General features: G+C 38.5%; 1 protein-coding gene across 2 annotated transcripts in view; it reads right to left on the bottom strand.

Moving 5' to 3' along the window:
• BMX (BMX non-receptor tyrosine kinase) overlaps positions 1–21,288 on the bottom strand; it is a 55,823-nt gene that overhangs the window by 553 nt on the left and 33,982 nt on the right. For both annotated transcript variants that reach the window (XM_016943454.3, XM_063804829.1), the window contains exons 13-18: positions 19,636–19,710; positions 18,750–18,921; positions 13,836–14,052; positions 12,901–12,965; positions 9,065–9,183; positions 5,986–6,143 (exon numbers count right to left, since the gene is read on the bottom strand). In XM_016943454.3, coding sequence (XP_016798943.1) covers positions 5,986–6,143; positions 9,065–9,183; positions 12,901–12,965; positions 13,836–14,052; positions 18,750–18,921; positions 19,636–19,710 — 806 coding nt within the window. The remainder of the gene's footprint in view (positions 1–5,985; positions 6,144–9,064; positions 9,184–12,900; positions 12,966–13,835; positions 14,053–18,749; positions 18,922–19,635; positions 19,711–21,288) is intronic.

Below are 21,288 nucleotides of genomic sequence, written 5' to 3'. Positions count from 1 at the left end.
TTTAAAATGTGGAAACACAACAGACATTTCAATTGAGGTCAGAAATAAGGCAAGGACGCTCACTATAATAATCACTCTTAACATTATGTTGAAGGTGTTAACCAATGCAATTGGAAAGCAAGAACAATTAGAGCCCCAATAATTGGAAAAGAAAAAGTCTCTTTATTTGCAAACATTTTAGTGTATACCTGGAAAATCTGAGAGTATCAATGTTAGAACAGACTTAAAGAATAAAGGAATTCACTAGGAGAGCAGGATATAAAATTAACATACAAAATCAATAGCCTTCACATATACCTACAGTAACCACTTAGAAGTTATCATGGAAGAGAAAACCCCATTTATAATAGCAACACCACCAAAATAAAACACTAAAAAAGTCTGCCCCTCTAAAATGGGGACGACTTTAAAACACTGCTGAAAAATGCAAATGTAGACTTGACTATATAAAAAAGCATCCCTGGCCAGGCGCAGTGGCTCACGCCTGTAATCCCAGCACTCTGGGAGGCTGAGGTGGGTGGATCACTTGAGGCCAGGAGTTCGAGACCATCCTGAACAACATGGCGAAACCCTGTCTCTACTAAAAATACAAAAATTAGCCAGCTGTGGTTGTGCACAAGTGTAGTCCAAGCTACTCGGGAGGGTGGGACATGAAAATCACTTAAGCCTGGAAGGTGGAGGTTGCAGTAGGCCTAGATCATACCACTGCATTCCAGCCTGAGTGATAGAGCAAGATTCTGTCTTAAAAAAAAAAAAAAAAAAGCTTCCCTCGTTCTAGACTAGGACAAGTCAGTATCATAAAGATGTCAAATTTCCCAACTTAAAATACAAACTAGATACAATCTCCTCAAAAATATGAATGAGTTTGTTTCAAGCTAAATAAATTGATTCTTTGGTTTATAGAATTAAAAAATATGTAAAAATGGCTAAGAAATTATACAGTAAGGTGAGCAATGAGGGGTGCTAGCCTACCTAGTATTCAAACATATCATAAAGTCTCTACAGAATCAGAGCAGTGTGGTGCTAGCACATTAACAAAGAGACCAAAGAACAGAAGAGGAAGTCTCCAAATAGATTCAAGTACATATGGAAATTTAGTATAATATTAGGGTGGCATTTCACCACCATTAAGGTGGTATCTCATTCCTGATGATAAGATGGTCTTTTAATAAATAGGGCTGCCAACAACAGAATAGTCACATAAAATTATATATTTGGAGCCATATTTAATACCATATACCATAACAAACACAAACTATATCAGAAACATAAATGGAAAATAATGCAATCATAAAAGTACTAGAGGAAAATCCGGGCAAAAGTCATTATAATTTGGGCATGAGAAAGCCTATCTATGACAATTTCCAGAAGCAGTGAAAACAAATATTGATATATTCAGCTATATTAAGAAAAACTTCTGCATGGTCAAAAAAAGAAAAGAAACCCCACCCACCCTCAATCAAATAATGCTGATAACTTAAAGTATTACTCTCCCTAATTTGTAAAGAGATCTTTAAAACCTGATAGAAAAAAGAAAAAAGACATGACAGATAGTTCAGAAAGATACAAAATGACCCTTAAAAACATGAAAAGAGGCTCAACCTCATAATGAAAGATATATATATTAAAGCTGCACTAAGATGCCATCAAGCTTTCACTTATCAGATTGGCAAGAATTCTTCAAAAAGCTTGACAATGCACTCCATTGGTGAGGTTGTAAGAAAATAGGTACCCTCTTACATTGCTAGTGAGGCAACGCCTATGGAGAGGAGAAGTTCATCTGCTACTTTTTCTTTGTAAGAGAGAAAGGGAAGCAAGAAAACACACATCTATACATATGCTTGTTTTTGCATACAGAAATACCAGAAGGATGAATCAAAATCTAATGAAAATTGTGAATGTTCTTTCAATCTCTTTATGAATTGAGAAAGTCACAAAATGAAATCTAAAAAAGGAGGGAAAACCCAAATCTATAAGCTCTGCTCATTAGGTGCAATGTTTTAACTGGATATTGTCGTCTCAGTGCAAACCCCTCTTCACAGATTCTGCCACAATTCACATGCTTTTATGAACCAACCATGAGAAGAAGGCAGTTCCTCCCGACTCAGGGCCCCTGTCCATCCTATGGTGCAGTCATATTCCCAGGAGCTAGAGTAGGGAGGGCCAGGGAGGTTCTGGGCTTCAACTGAAAAACCCTTGTCTGCTCTTCTTCATCTGACAGGTGACAGCATTAAGTCAGCCTGGTTGTGACCAACTCTACCCAGACCTAGTCTGACCCTCTAGTGCTGCCTGATAATCTTAGACACAATATTTTTGTTTGTTTGTTTCTTTAATAAGCCTTTATTCATTTTTTAATCAGGGAAAAGGACAATCTCAATGTCAATTTGTCACCTAATCATAAATTTGAACTTACAGGATTCGCTATCCTAGACACTGCACCTACTGACAACACAACTTAAAAATGAACTTCCTTCCATTCCCTAAAGTTAGATAGTTGCATGTTGAATGAATAAACAGAATCCCTTCCAACAGCTAACATTGGTACTTGGCCTAGGTGTAAGGACAAATAGCGAAACAGCAGCAAAAAAGACCAACAGCATTGTTAACTTGATAGCCCAGCAAGTACAATCATTGTAACAAAGTTGTAGGCACCAAATTTAAAAAAAGCGGGGGCTCATCAGCATAAGAAACTTACACCAGTTTTGTGAGAGCACCCGTTGTGTGAGATCAACTACTCTGCCTGTGAACACATATGCCAATCCCAGTAGCTAACATTGAGGCAAAGGTCCCAAAATCCAACTAACTACACTGAATGCAAAATCCAAAGCTTTTATTTATCCAGGTCCTCTGAAACCTGGATATAAAACGGTTTCTTTTCAATGCACCATGAGGGTCCACTGTAATGATTCAGTCACATTTGGATTGAGTAACGCACCTAAGATACCTTTTCCACTATTCCTCTCTGAATATGGAAATGTTTAACTACTCAGTTCATGCACTAACTGTGTTAAAAATTAGATTTACTATCAAGACTTTTTCTAAACTCACACAGCATTAACAGTTAACTGTAATACAGCTTCCTCAGAATGCCCAAACAGAAAATATTTTGTTCAGTCTTGTGGTGGCTGTGAGAAAACAAAATACAACTAAATCTTATTTTGCTGCTATTTCAAATTTTAATCTAACTTTTGACCAAACTCATACCTTTCTGCCAAAATCCTTGAGTTATAACTACTTTCAATGCTCTTAAACCATAGCTCCTACCAGTTTTACAGTGCTAAGACTTCCTGTGTGCATCTGAATTTTTATCAAGAATTAAAGTCATGGTGTTATGATTACAAAGCTTTTTCTAGGTGACCACTGATTAAAGCCAAAGTAATTAATGATTCAAAGATGGCTTTCTAGAGACAGGAACAAAGCAAAAGGAGCTACTAACAATTTTATTACAATCCAGAAGAAACATGGTCTACTAGAAAGTTTCTACTAATCACAACACTTATGTCTTCCTCTCAGGACAGTCTTCAGATAACCAGAGGGGAAAGAACATTATTCAAAAATGTGGTAGAAACCTCAGTTAACAGGGAGAAGATGAAACCTTAAGAGCATAGAATACATCTACAAATTGGGGAAGAGGGTGACCCTGGCTGGCTATTTATAAAGGACCACAGTTTCTCCCTATGGACCAATACTCTCTACAAAATCAACTGTGCCTTAATTATTGCTTACTTTAAATTTTTACAGAGCTATGTAGTACCTGATACAGAAAAGCAATCACATAAGGAAGCATTTATTTGAAGTTTAACATGAAATCATACAAATAAAATGTGTATAAACAAATCCATATTGAGTCATAACACAGATAGCAAAGGACAAAGTAAAAACAAAGAAAACTAATTGGCAGCCATATACAGTTGGACACAACTGTGTCTTGTACACTAGAAAGTCTTTTACAAAATAATCATCTTAGATCAACAGAAGACCAATCTTCTATGTCATCCTGCAAGATGGGTTACTTTAACATCTCATCCTGTTTTCTCCAATGTTCTCCTTTAGTATGGCTGGTAATTGTTTTGGTGATTGCCACCCCCTCGAGATGCCTTGCCATAAGTGCTCTGTTGGCCACTGTAGTCTGCATATCTCTGTCCATATCCATAGTTCCCATAGTCAACATTTGGGGTAGAAAAAGGTGTGGAAACCTTATATACTGTTCCAAATGCCATAGGGTGGGAAATTACAGAGTGCTCATATTCCAGGTGATAATTTAAGGCTAAACGAAAAATATTGTTATGTGATGCAATGAGCAACTCTTCCAAAGTGGGACTCTAGGCTCCGGTACAAGAGTTTAGAAACTATTTAAGTTGTGTGTGTCAATTTATTCTTAGCACCAAGCGTACTGCCTGGTGCATAGGTGCTTTGTAAAAAAAATATATATATATATATATATATATATACACACACACACAATATTAATAACAGAAAAACAGCACTGTGTACCAGGCATTGTCCTAAGGCCTTTATAATGTTAATTCATTCAGTCCACCCAAAAATTCTATGAGGTAAGCATTACATTACAGTGAAGCACAGAGATAATAATAGGAGGTTTGTACAAGGTCATATAACAAGTAAGTGATCACGACAGGATTCAACCCAGGTATTCTGATGCCAGAACCCACAGGCTTAACCATTACACCAATTTGCCTTTTACTAGTGAATAAATGAATGCAGCATTAGGCCCTTTGCCATTGAGGAAGTACCATATAATGATTATGAACATGGGCTCTTAGAATAATGTTCTCAAAAGCCTCCTTTTATCATGTTACTGCTCAAAAGTCTTCAGTGGCTCCTCATCGCCTACAAAAACCAAAACTCTCACTTGTCTCCTTGTTATTCACCTTGCAGAACCTGAACCAGACCTACTCTTCCAAACTTATCTCCAGCCCTTCCAACGATAGCACCAGCCTAGCGTGCCATGTTCGTTCCTGCCTCCACACCTTTGCTTGTGCTGTTCTCACCTGGACACCCTTTTACAATGTCTCCACTCACATACTTAGGAAATTTTGTAGAGATTTCCTGCTTCAGCTCAGGTACCAATGCATTCAAGAAGCTGCTTTCTCTCAGGAAGCTGGTTTCTCTTTCCTCTGAGCGCTTCTTGTATTAGGTTGGTGCAAAAGTAATCACGTTTTTTGCCATTGAAAGTTATGGCAAAAACCTTGTCTTTCTAATTTGGGCACATAATTATAAACTGCTTGGTGTTTTCAGTCCTATTTGTGTGTGTGTGTGTGTGTGTGTGTGTGTGTGTGTGTGTGTGTGTGTGTGTTAAGACTTTGAGTTCAGTGAGGGCACAAATGGAGCCTCATACTTCCTTAACAACCTCCATTAGTTCTATGAACTTAGTGGATGCTTTGCAAATTAATCCCCTGAAGCTTCAGCTCCATGTCTTCCCCATAAGATACCCTTATCTTCTACCTGCATGGAATGCTTTTATTCAGTGTTTGGGAGGCAGGGGGAGAGAAGACGGGATAGTGTCCATTATGTGTTCTCTACGTGTGGTTAGATGTTTTCTGCTACTTATTTTCTACTTGAGGAGCTCCATAGTGTTGCAGTTAAGAACAGGGACGCTGGCACTAGCTAGTCTACTTCTTACTAGCTATGTGACCTTGGACAAGTCACTTAACCTTTCTGAGTCCTTGTTTACTCTTCTGTTAGTTTCAGCAATGATAGTACTTACCTCAGTGTGTTTCCTGATGCATAAGTAAGTTAATATTTGTAGTGTTCTTAGAACACTGCTGTATGTAAGTTGTTCAGTAAATTGTTTGGCACCCGCATGTTTTAGATTACAAACATTTTAGGGCAGGGGCTGAGGACCATTCTCTCCTGCTCTGTACCAGTTGCTTTCCCTCAAAAAAGCTTTGTCCCAGTGGTGATGCAGTAATCACCCCGGATGTGCCTGAGACCCCTTCCAGCCCACCCAGAGAATACACTTGCCTCGTGCCAGCAGCTGTACATGATCTGGTAGATGGTGTCCGATGCCAGGTGGGGCCGGTAAAGCCTGTGGCCCTGGGAGACCTTCAGAACCACCTGGGAGTTGTCATACAAGTCATAGGGCTGCTTCCCCAGGCTGAACACCTCCCACATCAGGATCCCTGCACCACACCAAGAGGTGGCCCAGATAAAAAAGGAAGAGAGCTGTTATCAGAAAGTACAGGGTTTGTGGAGTGAGTTTCACACAACAGGTCAGGAAGGCTATGGGTCAGAGTGAGGGATCCCTGGGAAATGAGTCCCAGCGAAATGAGCAGAGCTTGGAAGGTGAGCCTGTGCCATTGCTTCTGGAGCCTGGGGTTTCTTCCCCATGTTCCCTGATACCTGTACATCTGTGCTTGCTGGAAAGTGGGTGAATGGCAAGGGCAGCCACGGAGGAACCTCTTGGGGCCAAGACACAATTCTTGCGCTAGTCCTGTGAAGTGTGAGTTGTCAGCCTCACAGTGACAACTACCTGTGTAGCGAGCCCCTGCCCCAACCCTTATGAATGAGTGGTTGATGTCCTCACCCATTCCGTCTCTCGGCTTTGGCAGCTGCGTGCAACAATTTATTGCACAATCAGATTACACTTCAGTGGAAATTTCGAGATAAAATCATTGACAACATTCTCCTTTCTATTGCTGCAGTGGTTCCTAATCTCATATGGGCCAGGCACCCTTTTGGGAATCTGATGAAAGCCACTGGCCGCCTTTGGGAAAGTGAATACACAGCATTTTTGTGTTCAGTTTCAGGATGTTCACAGTCCCCCAAAACTCATCCAGGAAATTGCAGTCCCCAGGTTAAGAAATCTCGGTTCTGGTCATGGTGGTCAGGAGGATGGCATTTGGGATCAGTTAGACATGGCCTTTGAAGTTGACTTCTGTCACTTACAGGTGGGATAAGTTTCTCAACCCCTCTCAGCCTCAGGTTCTCCGTCTATAAAATGGGGTATTTGCACCTCATGGACTTGCTGTGAGGATTAAATAGGATAAAACACGTAAAGCACTTAAAAGAGCACTGAGATGTTTCAAGTGCTCTCTAAATGGTGGCGGTTGTGCTGTGCTGGCCAAGGTCAGAAAATTTCAACAGTCAGCCAGTTTCAAATATTTATAATAAAGCAACCTTATAAATTTTATGGCTGCTTTTTTCTTTTAAATCACACAGTCTAAAACAACAATCCAAAAGAATGCAGTTTCCTCATAACTTTCTCTTTGGAAGGCTACACACTTATTTCAAAATGTCTGTGGGGTTCTTTTTTGGGAATTGCTATCAGAGGCCCTGATTCATTTTGGGTATCCTCACTGGGATGTATTGTTTAAGAATGAATTTAGTGTTTATAAACAGCTGGAAAATATCTGGGGCCAACTTCTATGGCTTACGGTAAATAATCAAGCTGGGTAATACTATTTTTTGGTCAAAAACAAGCTGTAATTATTAAATTAGGGCATTGATTTTTTGCTATCACTTATAATTGATGCATGATTATCAAAACTAATTTTTTTTTTTTTAAGACAGCCTCTTGCTGTGTCGCCAAGGCTGGAGTGCAGTGGCACAATCTCAGCTCACTGTAAACTCTGCCTCCCAGGTTTAAGCGATTCTCGTGCCTCAGCCTCTCGAGTAGCTGGGGTTACAGGCGTGCACCACCATGCCTGGCTAATTTTTGTGTTTTTAGTAGAGACGAGTTTTTGCCATGTTGGCTGGGCTGGTCTTGAACTCCTGGCCTCAAGTGATCTGCCCGCCTCGGCCTCTCGAAGTGCTGGGATTACAGGCATGAGCCACCGCACTCAGCCTCAAAACTAATTTTGACAACAAGGTACAAAAGTTAATCAGTACAACATGGCATCAAGTATTCACCAAAATGCTATCTTTGTGTTTTTTTTTTTCTTTTTCTGTGTGTATTTGATTATCTTTTTTTTAAAACAACGAACAATGCCACTTTTACAAAGGGAATAGTTAGTTTTAAAAATTGTGTCACATAGAGAAATAAATAACTAAATTTTCCCCTTTTCAAAGGCAGTCTTGTAGGTGACAAGCAGTAAATCAAATTACACTTATGAACTAAGGCATGAAATAGGTCTCAGTCACATTTGGATTACTTATCCTGGGTCCATCCGACAGTGATTGAAAATAGCCTTGATATTCTCACAACATAGAAAAAATATCAGAAAATGTAGTCACAATTTAAGAATTGTTTCCCTTTTCTAATGACCTTTACTAAATTTTAATATAGATATTTTAGTAAAATAAGAGTCAGCAAACTTATCCTATAAAGGGCCACATAGCATTTTAGACTTTTTGGGACATGCAGTATCTGTGGCAACTACTCTACTCTGCTGTTGTAGCACAAAATGAGCCATAGATAATACATAAATGAATGGGCATGACTGTGTTCCAATAAAACTTTATTTACAAAAACCAACTGACCTGGTCCTGGGCTGTGGTTTGCCAATCCCAATCTAAAATATAAATTTTAACAGAGAGGAGACTACTTGAAACTAGGCACGAGTCAAAGAAAGTACCAAGTCATGTGTGGTGTTTACACTAAGAATTGGTCAGCGCAGAAGGGAATGGCTATCCCATTATTTTCATGCAGAAAATTGATGTCTTTTCAACGTTTGGGGCTCAGCAAAAACTCAGATTTAGCTTTCAATGACTCCTTTTAAAAAACTATTTGAAATCTTCACTGGAAAAACTTTCATCGCCTTTGATGTTTCTAAAGACAGGGTCTTAACTGTGTTGCCCCAGCTGGACTTGAACTCCTGGGCTCAAACAATCCTTCCACCTCAACCTCTGAGTAGATTTATCCCTTTTGATTTTATGAGAAAGTGCTAGCAGGATGTAAATTACAAGATGTGTAGAAGACATCCTAATACCAAACCCAAGAACATAAATCACCTTCTTCAACAGCTTGCTTCTCTCAGGCTATATGTGTAACTTCGTAAGTGTTCAAGGGCCCTTTAAAAATGGACGTTGCTACTCTTGTGGTTTCCTGTTGTGGAAGTAAGCTTATGAAACAGGGCCAGGTCGTATGTGGCCACATCCTTACCAAATGCCCATACGTCTGACTTGCTGCTGTATTTGAAGTAATGAAACACCTCTGGAGCTGACCACTTGACTGGAAACTTTGTTCCGACTGAACTGACATACTGGTCATCAAGAACATACCTGCCAGGGAAAACACATCAACACAGACCTTAAGCCGTGGTGGTACAGGCTGATGAAGGACACGGAAGCCACCCAGAGTCTCAGTCGATTGCCTCAGTTTTCTGGAACTTTTGCTTCCTTTCAATGTGTGGGCTTAGCTGGAGGCTGCTTATGGTTTGTAAGCATTTAAAAAATAATATCTAACTGAATATAGCAAAACCTCAATGCAAAATGTTTGGTAAATATAGAAAAACACAAAAAAGTAAAGATAAAATTACTCAGAAACCCACCCTAAAGATAACCTGTAATTCTATCACTCAAAATACATTTTTCTTTGTACTTTCTGATCTTATTTCCCACATATATAAGTTGAACAAAATAGGGTTTCTGTTATATTGAGATTTGCTTTTATTTTTCCTTTAATGGTATATCATGAGCATTTCCCCATACGGTTACATTTCTACTGCAGCATCATGTTTAATGGCTGAATACCATTCCCTCTTATTATTTCTTCTTATGGAAGGAATTAAACATAATTTATTTAACCAGGTAAATTGCTACTAATCTTCTGCTGTTATGAATAATGATGAACAAAAATATCCTATGGAGATATCAAGACCAAAATACATGTTGAAGAATGTTCACTAAACTCTTTGTTTGTAATAATGATAAAATGAAAGCAACCTCAATGTTCCCAATGTTGAGGAGTAATTAAATATATTATGGCACACTCATACAATAGAATAGCACATAGCCCTTCAAAAATGAGATAACTCTTCACCAAAATAAAAAGGTGCTCATGGTATATGGTTATGTGCAAAAGAAAGTGTGTATAATGTGATTCCATTTTTTGTGTGTGGGAACAAGTAGTAAATGTGCATATTTGTGTATATGATTGGATACACTTAAGAATGAGGTCTGAAAGGATACCCACCAAACATCTGAGCAGTGGTTACTCCTAGCACTGAAAATGAGGGACAGATTCTGTCAGAATAGGTAGCTAGGCAGACATGAGCAGGGCAGGAGAGATCCCCCACCCCCAACCCAGGAATATTAGGTGACCGTCAGGTAATAGTCAGGCAGTTGTTAACCGTCTCTCTAAAATAATAATTGGTCGCAGCTGGTGCCAGGGAACGGCAGTCTCCCAATAGATAGAAAATACTTGAAGCTGATGATCAACAGCTTCCTGATATGATCTCAGGAGTTGGGCAACTGGGGTCAAACATGCGCAATAAGAGGCAAAATAATGGAGTTTAACTGGTATATGACCTTCCTCTAAGAATACTCGACTGGTAAAAGAAAAATGCCTCAAATGAGCATGCGCACAACCTAAGTAAACACACTGCGTGCGGCCCCTCCCAAGTGCTGGCAGGCTACTGCTCATGCAGACAGCCCACCCCAAGGGAAGAATCAGGGGAGAAAAGATGCAAACTTTGGAATTATGCCAATGTATGAAACCCTAAGTCAAGGGCCAAGTAGGGCACTTGGATCTCTCAAGTTGCCCTCTTGGCCCTCTTCCAAGTGTGCTTTACTTCCTTTCCTTCCTGCTCTAAAATTTTTTAATAAACTCTCACTCCTGCTCAAAAACTTGCCTCAGTCTCTCTCTCTGCCTTATGCCCCTCAGATGAATCCTTTCCTTTGAGGAGGCAAGAATTGAGTTGCTGCAGACCTTTACGGATTCACTGCTGCTAACAATTCTACTTTTTACTTTCTACGCTAATGCTATTTTTCTTATAATAAGTACATATTATTTATAGTATTAATAAAAGAGAACATCATATATTTGCCCACAAAAACCACAACAAAAACAAACACATAATGACTCTTAATTAGAGAAAATAGAACAACAGGAGTTATGGCAATTGGAATTTTGGATATAATTTACACACCAAATGTTTTAGAGATCTCACTGTAATTTAAAATAGCTGGCTGGGAAGATCATCCTTCTAAATATTAACAATAATATTAATAAACTACACTTTCATAGGATTACATACAGTACATTCCATACTTTTCTCCCCAGAACCCCTCAGCTCCCCAGACACTACCAGATACCCAGACACTACCCTGGCACTCCTGGTTTGGGGATGCTCGTGGCTTAAACCTTCCTTCAAGCTAGTAGGAGCAAATGAAGTCACAGGCATCTAATTGATGTGGCCACAGAGCTTCATAACCAACAGGGCTGGTACATGGCTTCCAGGATCTCTTACTCAGAGCAAGATCTCTTTTTTCTTTGGATCTTTTTTTGGAAAAGTCTCCCTTTTCCAAAGCTACAGAGAACGTGAAAGCATGTTCCCTGGATGCTGGCATAACAGCCAATATTCTTGCTTTTAGAGTAAAGGTGGGGATCAGTTCCCTTGACCTGGGAGCTTCTCCCTGCTTTAAGAACCTGTCAGCAGATTTTTTTTTTCTTGCTCTTGAGAAAGCTACATGTTTGGAGGGTCAGTGTAGGGGACTCAGTGTATGGTGGTTGGAGTGACGGTAGCTAGTACACAGCTAAAAGGACATCTTGCCAATATTTAGGGCTCCCAGAGGAATTACCATAGCTTCCACGGTATGTGCCACAAGGGTCAAAAAGCATCCCCTAACACTGAATTTTGGAGAAGACATTAAAAAAACAGATCCTCCTATGGCATTTTAGGGCAATGTTTGCTAAATATTAACCTGGCCTTTGTCAACTCTTCAGATCTCTTTTAAACTGCATTATTCACCTTCAGAATTACATATTGAGTCAGCACAACTTTATAGTTATATTTTGTCTCAATGTCAGGGATATCTACTTACTCTCTAGACTAAACTGTGGTCATTTTGAGAGCAGGGACTATCCTATTCATTTCAGTATCTCCTGCAGGACTGAGGTATTCAGTAGGCACTCAATAAATGTTGAATAGAAAGGTTAATGTGTATGTCTTCGTTTTCTTTGCAAAACTATGAAAATTTGCTCTGAGGCTTAAATAGTATTAGGATACAGGATTAAGGTAAAAGAAGACTTTAAAAAAACGATCGTAATCAAAATAATTGTTCCACATCATTAAATGGTGGTAGAATGCCCATCAAGAGAATCTCAGAGTCTAGTTTTATGCCTTACTTTGTGATGCAGAAAATCTAATGATGTGACAACAAAAATTTTCCTAGTGTGAGTGCTCTACCCATTTGAACATCAGGTTTTTTTTTTAATGACAGACAAAAACAGCTAGCAGATCCTTGATTGAGTTAAAAAATTATAAATATTTATCCATTCTTTTTTAATGGCTGAGTAGTACTCCAAAATGCTTGAGGGGATGGATACCCCATTCTCCATGATGCGATTATTTCACATTGCACGCCTGTATCAAAACATCACATGTACCCCATAAATATGTATACCTACTATGTACCCACAAAAATTAAAAATAAAAAAATTTAAAAGAAAGTAAAAAAATCCAATAATGTGGCTGTAACATATTGTATTTAAATTTAGGATCTTTCATGGAATTTATTTAGAAGTTTAGGTATCAGATTGTTGAAAGAACTAAAAGTGATGTCAGATAATTTCTGAAGAACAATCCCATCTTATAAGTAAAGGAATGAGGTGAAACATGTTTCACAGGTAGTTAGAGGCAATATGGGAGGGACTTAGGTTTCTAAGCCCCCAATTCAGAGCACCTTCTATATCCCCACAAAGCCTTCAATTATGATGGTGTTCAAATGTGAATGGAAATCCCCCTTTCACTGGTTGCCCTTTTGGAATTGGCTTACCTTGTCATTCCAAAGTCAGATACTTTCACACAGAGATCTCTGTCCACCAAGCAGTTACGAGCAGCCTTTAAAGGAAAAACAAAATCACCAAGTAGTGAAAGTGACCAAGAATCTCCTGACATTTTCCTCCTTTTCAGTAGAATTCTCAGCAAAATCTAAGATTACCTAGCACAACCCCCAAGTGCTCTAAAGTTGTCTTTTCTTTCCTTTGCAATTTTCAGTTTTTCAAAATAAAAATGTTCTCCCATGAGTACTTTCAACCAAGCATCCATCCTTGTCAAACAACATGAAAAGATATTACACTTTAAACACAGAACCTTAGCTTATCAAGGAAAGATGAGAAATTTCTAGAATCTCCCTTTCCACCACCAGATACCGTGCATTCACAGATACTTTGAAGGCATAAACGCTGCACCTGTGACTTAGGGAACGTGCTGGCCTAGTGTGAATGCAGGTCTACTGTTGAGCCCAAGAAAATCTCTAAAGATAAATCCCAGTGAATACCAAACACAGCATTCCCCACTCTCATTCTGATCCAAAGACACATAAATTCTATTTCCTTTTTTTTTTCATTTTCAGTTATTGTATCAAATGGCTGCTTTAACACTAAGCCCTTCCTGAAATAAAGGTCAATTTGGGTTTAATGGTTTTGAGAGACACTAAATTGGCAAAAGTCTTTCCTTTCCATCTGTTCTCCTTCGTACGACAACACAGCTATGTAGACCTTAACAGCTTATTTTATTCTCATTGTTCTTTCCATACTTCAAATATTTTTACATTGATTTTTGTAAAAATGTCATTTGCTTAAAGAAGTCACAAGTGAGCAAAGTAGAAGTGATGGTGCCCTTCTTGCCTTCCCTACCAGTGACCCCATCTCCAGAAGTGGGAGCCATGGACTGCTTTCTTTTCTTTGAAATTCCAATGGCTTTGCTTACCAAGTCCCGGTGTATGAATTGGTGACTCTCCAAGAAGGCCATGCCTTCACAGACATCGTAGCACATTTCTAAGAGCTGGGAAGGTTCAAGTCCTTTTCCGTGACTCCTCAGGTAATTCAGCAAGCAGCCATTGCTTATATATTCAGTCACTATGTATATGGGGTATTCCTTTGAACACACTCCATAGAATTTAACCAGCTTGGGATGGCTGAGTTTCCTGGAAATAACCGATTTTCAAAGTTCAATGCTCCACACTCCATTTTCTACATGTACTGAAAAAGAGTTGCTCTCAGATTTCTGTTTGTTTTAATTCCCACCCCTACCCTCTTTCACTTGAACAGAGAAAGAGAGGGAAAAGTTTAGGATCTTATATTTCAAGCACAATTATCTTTGGAGGCAAAAAAAATTTCTATCTCATATCAGACATTGGTGACTTCAGCAGCAATTTAGCAGTTTGTGAATGCTGTATTCAACTTTCCTACAGAGAATCAGGGTAGCAATGGTCTGTTGCACTGGAAACCCTGTTTAGTCTCATGGCATCCTGGGAACGTCCATGACTTATTTAGAGGAAGCCACACCCTAAGAACAATCATTTCTCTTTTATTAACTTTCACATCTAAATATTTCATTCTAAAAAAGTATATTAGAATACGAAGAATGTAGGCTAAATGAAGTTAGATGAGGTTTGATTTTTTTCTTTTTTAAAAAAATTATTTTACATTATTGTTTTCATTATTTTTGAATAACAAATTTATAAAATACTAACCATATGAGGTAGCACTTCTGGTAGGTCATGATGGCATGGACACTCAGATTTTTTTTTAATGAGATAATTTTCATTTTATTATGGCAGATGGTTTTACCGTACCTCTTCCCAGCACCCTTTTTAAAATGATAAAGTTAAGTAGAAGAAAATGGAGCGTAATGTAGCTATGGGCTATTTATTTAGTAATCAGATGTTCCAGATGGAAGTGTTTAATCTTGCGAATTGAAGAGTCCTTTAGTGTTTCTTACTAATTTAAGTAATACCAATCTTAAATTTTGTACTAGCCTAGAGCTTAAAAGAAATCAAGCAAACCTTCTTGTAAAGTGTGATTCTTCTACCTTAATTACCTTTCTCATGATATCTTTTCTCACCTATCTTTTTTTTTTTTTCCATTTGTGAGATGCATAGGTTAAGCTAAATGTCTAGCGGAGTCTCTAGCAGTGTGCTGCCATATCACCTTTACTTCTCCAGACAGGCTCCCGAACTGCTGCTTTACTCTCTTTACTGTCTTCACGGTTAAGCATAAAGCCTTTTGAAAGTACTTAGCAACTCCAATTACTCTTTCTTTTCTGTTCTACATTGTATTTCAGTGAATTTGGACACATTTTTGGATTGACATGTACTTTACTCTTAGATTCTGAGCTGACTCTGAGTGATCCATTGTACAAACAAACAGTGCATTAGTGTAGTTGTTAATGAGTTTGGAGGTATTAGCCTTTTTGGGGAGATTAGTCTTTTGTCCATAATATGAATTACAAATAATTTTGCCCAGTTTGTCATTTGTCTTTTAGTTTGCATAGGGTTTTTATTTTGTTTTGTTGCCACGCAGAAGTTGATTTTTAAATTTTATTTTTTTTTTATTATACTTTGAGTTCTGGGATACATGTGCAGAACGTGCAGGTTTGTTACATATATATACATGTGCCATGGTGGTTTGCTGCACCCATCAACCCGTCATCTTCATTAGGTATTTCTCCTAATGCTATCTTTCCCCTATCCCCCACCCCCCAACAAGCCCCAGTGTGTGATGTTCCCCTCCCTGTGTCCATGTGTTCTCATTGTTCAACTTCCACTTATGAGTGAGAACATGCGGTGTTCGGTTTTCTGTTCCTGTGTTAGTTTGCTGAGAATGATGGTTTCCAGCTTCATCCATGTCCTTGCAAAGGACATGAACTCATTCTTTTTTATGGCTGCATAGTATTCCATGGTGTATATGTGCCACATTTTCTTTATCCAGTCTAACATTGATGGGCATTTGAGTTGGTTCCAAGGCTTTGCTATTGTGAATAGTGCTGCAATACACATATGTGTGCATGTGTCTTTATAGTAGAATGATTTATAATCCTTTGAATATATACTCAGTACTGGGATTGCTGGGTCAAATGATATTTCTGGTTCTAGATCCTTGAGGAATCACCACACTGTCTTCCACAGTGGTTGAACTAATTTACACTCCCACCAACAGTGTAAAAGCGTTCCTATTTCTCTCCACATCCTCTCCAGCATCTGTTGTTTCCTGGCTTTTTAATGATTGCCATTCTAAATGGCATGAAATGGTATCTCACTGTCGTTTTGATTTGCATTTTTCTAATGACAAGTGATGATGAGCTTTTTTTCATATGTTTGTTGTCCGCATAAATGTCTTCTTTTGAGAAGGGACACTCAGTTTTTACAAGCTCATTAACTTGTTCTTATATGATTAATCCAATTTTAACAATTTACAGGATTATTCTGTAATGTTCAAATGTGTAAAGAAATCTAAATTTAACATGTGAAGTTTTAAATATTTTAATAAGAATTTATTAAATTTTTAGTTATTTTCTTCCTTCTTAGTTTAACTATAGGGACAATGCTTATCATGTCACTTAAGTTGATGAGCTTGGGAGTATTCATCTTTTAGCAGTTTTGGAGACCTGCATGGTACTCAACCCTGCTCCCTTCAAAGGGAAAGCTTGTGATGGCACAAAGGTCCATCACCCAATAAAGAAATATTCTTTGAACAAATTCAGTCACTGCCCAGGTGGCTCAAGGTGAGGGCGCCATATTAACTGATATTCCCCACATGATAGGCTTCAGCTTGACCCCTACATTTGGGATTAGACTTTTTCCCATTGTGGCACAGTTTGACATTTTTCTTTATGATTAGGTGATGTTTTTAAATGACTTCTTGTGATTTTTTTATGGATACCAGCTTGGTAATGGCAAAAATATGTTTTAAAGTTACACCAAGACACAGAGGTTACATCATGAGCCTGTAACCATGAGAAAAATCTGGCAGAAAGTTTCTGCCAGATTTTCCTGTCTTACAAGAGGAGAATATCAGGGGCCCCCTTCCCAGTTTTATGACAGTCCAATCGCTGAAGGCAGAACCAGTTACATAATTGCAGGCACCAATGCAAAATGAAAATGCAGGAATCCTTGTTTAAAAATCATGAAGTATTACTTCAAGATGGCAACAGCAGAGCATTAAACCAAGCACAGGGCCCTTCTAGGTACTGTGCCCTTCTAGGTACCTTCTAGGTACTAGGTATTTCTAGGCCCTTGCAACTGTGCAGATCTCATATGCCCATGAAGCCAGCTAGGGCCAAAGGCCTATATTCACATAGCATCTCTGCTTCCAAATAATTTTGCAATTATGGTAAAAGTGATTGTTCTGACTTTCCTAATTCCTTTGGTCTTCATAAAAGAATAACTAAAGAAATGGACCCTAGAATGTCTGCCTGAGTTTGTATCTCTGCTTTTCGACTTTTACTAGCTTGCCGACTCTGGACAAGTTATTCAACATTTCTGTGCTTCGGTTTCCTGTAAATCTAAGATAACGATGGTACAACCCTCATAGGTTTCTTATGGGGATTAAGTGAGTTAATATTTGTAAAGTGCTTAGAGAAATGCCTGTAAACACTGTACAGTATAACTGTTTAAGTAAAAATTTAAAAAGTGCTCTCAATCTCTAGCAGGCTAGGAATTTTTTTTATTTCAACTATTTTTGACCAGAGACCTACTATAACATCATTTTTCATACCATACTGATTGATTCTCTAAAAGTAGAGTGACCAACTGTCCTGGTTTGCCTGGGGCTGGGAGGTTTCCTAGGACACAGGACTTTCAGTGCTAAAACCTCCCAGACCTCAGCAAACCTGAATGGTGGTCACTCTACAAAGTCTGATTTACTATGTTGACAAGAAGAGGGAGAATTATATACAACTGAGAGAGGGAGAGAGAGGGAGAGAGAGAGAGAGGGAGGGAGAGAGAAGGAGAGAGAGGAAGAGGGAGAGAGAGGGAGAGAGAAAGAGAGAGAGGGGGAAGAGAGAGAGAGAGAGAAGACACAGAGGGAAAGAGAATACATATGTATTGCCAATAATTGAAGGCTGTTGTGCTGGGAGCTGAGACACATTAGGAAGAGTGTTAGACTGTATTGAAGGTACCAAGAAGGAAAAGGATATTGTTGGTAGAGCATTAGTTTTCAGTACTGCATTAGTTCTGGGTGGTAGCCCCACTCTGTTCTTCATCCCACCATGCACCTCCCCACAGGGCAAGGAGGCCACAGGGCCAAGGAGACATGCCTACTCCGACCCTATATGTCCCTTTCTCTGCCACCCTTAGAGCACCAGGACTCTGAAATCACCCGACCATATAGTCCTGAGGCCTCTTTCAGGACCTGTGCTGACTCTTCCTTAAGGGGTCTGTCCGCTTAAGGGTAAAGCACACTACCCCTAGCCAAGATCATTAGCCACTAGATAATTGTTTGCGGGAGACAAAGAGGGAGCTTGTGTGTACTGAATGCTGTGTCTGTACATAACTACTGAGGCCCCTTATACTGCAGGACGGAGTTGGGTGTGAGGGGAGAAGCAGGAGGGGTGGAGTTTGGAAGACCACAGGCCAGAGGCTGGTTTCTTTGTAGAGTCTTGGGAATTCTCAATTTGAATATGGCCTTTCAGGTTGTTATGAAGGTATATTTGTCAAAGTAGGAGCATAAGACTGATTTGATTTAATAGTCTGTTAGTTCAATTTATAACTTCTAAATATTTATGTCTATGATACAGTATGTGGACTTTTGCTCTAGGCCTTGCAAAGTTAACAGCAGGCCTATTAGTGCTAATGCCCTCCCATGATGAGGGCTAAACAGCCATTCCTTGGGAAAAACTTACATCATAGTCTGGGCCTCCTGAAAGAATTCATCTTCTGACATGGAGCCCTCCTTGATCATCTTAACAGCAACATCATACTGCCCCTTCCACTTGCCCAGCTGGACCACTCCAAACTGGCCACTTCCCAGCTCCTTCAACAAGGTAATCTCTTCTCTTTTCAGTTCCCAGATTCCTAACAAGGCAAGACGGACATTCTTTAGGACGAGCATAGAAAGCTTTGGGGCTAACAGCTTCCCAAGTGATTTCTTCTCCAATGGGAGTTTCACAGTGACAATATAAACAAGATTTTTTATTTTAAGTTGATAAATTAAAAAAAAAAACCCTTAGTGATGTGGTCTTGTGGCTACGTGATAATGGCACCAGGGCAACACTATTCTTGAAGTAGCTACAGTTATTTAACAAGAAGGCTCAGAGTAAAAACAATTTGCCAATCAGAGGCATCTTGGAGAGGCTCAGCATCAAAATGTACTCGATGTCCTTAGATTGGTGAAACATTGTCAGATTTTTTTTAATAAAAAAATTAAACTGTGATCACAGTGGATGTGATCGTCCTAACACACAAAGTTGAATACTGGCTCTGCTCAGTGGGCACAAAATCCAGGAAAAAGATAGGACAGACAATGGTGTGCTGGAGGCTAATAATGGGGTCTGATAAGAAAACAAATTGATGCTCTTCTTGGTGATTCTAGAAGCTTACAGATTTAGGTTGAGAGGACAGACTTTTTTTTTTTTTTAAAGAAAATCCTTCCTGATACAATCTGAACAGAGGCCTCCTTCCTGTCTTTCCTCCTTTTTTTTTTTTTTTTTTTTTGGCAGTAAATTAACCATATATTTCAATAAAAAATGATGGAAAATGGAGTTTAAGAACCCAAGTATGTATCCATACCATTTCCCAGGGACACAGAGTCGGGGACCTTGTTGGCCTTTGTTGACACAGGGTGGCGGAGCCGTGTGATCATGCCTGCAATGGAATCAGGATCATATCATCACATCATTATATCATATCCCATCACATTATGTAACATTGGTTCACAACTAGTCTCTCTCCAAAGTGGCTGAAAAAGCAAAGAGTTCAGAATGTTGTAATGCAGAGAGAGAATCCATTCAGTTGTAGTTGTGCTTAACTTGACTAATTAGCTTAATGTAAAGCGAAAATTAAATGAATAAAACACTGTATGTGATTTTTGAAAATCCCATAGAAATTAATTGCATGATGTAATCTTTTAAAATTCTCCCCCTTCTTTTTTGCTATCTCTTTACAATCTTATGCTTAAAATATGTATACTCACAGCACATACATTTGACAAAAAATTCAAACAATACAGAAGGGTAAAAATAATAAGCCATCTGAATTTTTAAAAACTGAACCTATTACTAAGTTTCATTAAGTAGTCAAGCCATTTTAATTGTTTATATTTAGTTATGGTAAAACTGGGTTAAAGTAATTATAAAATTTAATAGTGGCTTGAAAGAACCCATTAAAATATACGTATATATGTTTTTTGCTTTAAATGTGGAATGCTCTCCAAGTCAAGGGACCTATCACACATGTACTTTTCCCCTCCTTCCTTTTTCTATATATTTGTCTGGTTTTTATATGAGTGGTCTCCAAACTTTTAAAATCTTTTACCTTTAATCAACTAAATTAATTAATTAAAATGTAAAAATTAGTACATTTCTATAAAATATATATTTGGTGTGAATTATAAAAATAAACTCACAAACAGAAAATGTAAGAGAATGAGATAAAAATCCAAATATAAACAAACATCTTAATATTTCCTTCTGATATCCTGTGAAGTTTCCTGTGCATCTCTTTGTGCAATACCTTTTATAAAAGGTACTTCTGAGGTACTACAGGTTAAAATAAACAATTGAGGAAATTGGGGCAAAGGAAAAACATCAGTAAGAGCCAAAATGAAAGCCAGAAGTGAGGCCAATTCACCTACATGCATGCAATCAAGTCATATAAAGTAGCACAAATTAAGTGCTGAGCTTATGGCTTATTTTTACTCACTGTTGGAAATTCATCCAGTCACTGCTCTTAAGTGGCACTATTCTAGAAAACAGAGGGTATTTCTAGATGTATTTCCACCAGTTGATTAGGCAAAAATTTAGAAGACTAATAGCACCCAGTGTTGGTGAGGATGAAAGAAAATGTTGTTAGTAGGATTGTACATTTCTGAAAAGCAGTTGGCAATCTGTACATTTTAAGTATTCTTAGCCTTTGTCTCAGAAATTCCATTTCTAGGGATTTGGCTATAGAACCCCTCATATAGATGGACAGAGCTATGCATGCAGAATTGTGCACTGAAACATCCATTATAATGTGAAAATACTGGACATGATCCAACTGCTAATCAACAGAGGGCTAGGTGAATAAATTATGGGGTAACTATGATAGAATTCTACACAGCTGTTAAATAGACCAAAGTAAGCTCTTTGTGTTTGCGTGGAAAGACTTCTAAGACATGTTGAGTAAAGAAAGCAAGCTGAGCAATATGTGTAGAATGATCTCATCTCTGTAAAAATGTAATGT

Source organism: Pan troglodytes, chromosome X (assembly GCF_028858775.2).
Source record: "Pan troglodytes isolate AG18354 chromosome X, NHGRI_mPanTro3-v2.0_pri, whole genome shotgun sequence".
Lineage (NCBI taxonomy): Eukaryota > Metazoa > Chordata > Mammalia > Primates > Hominidae > Pan > Pan troglodytes.
This window is presented reverse-complemented; position numbering and strand designations above follow the sequence as displayed.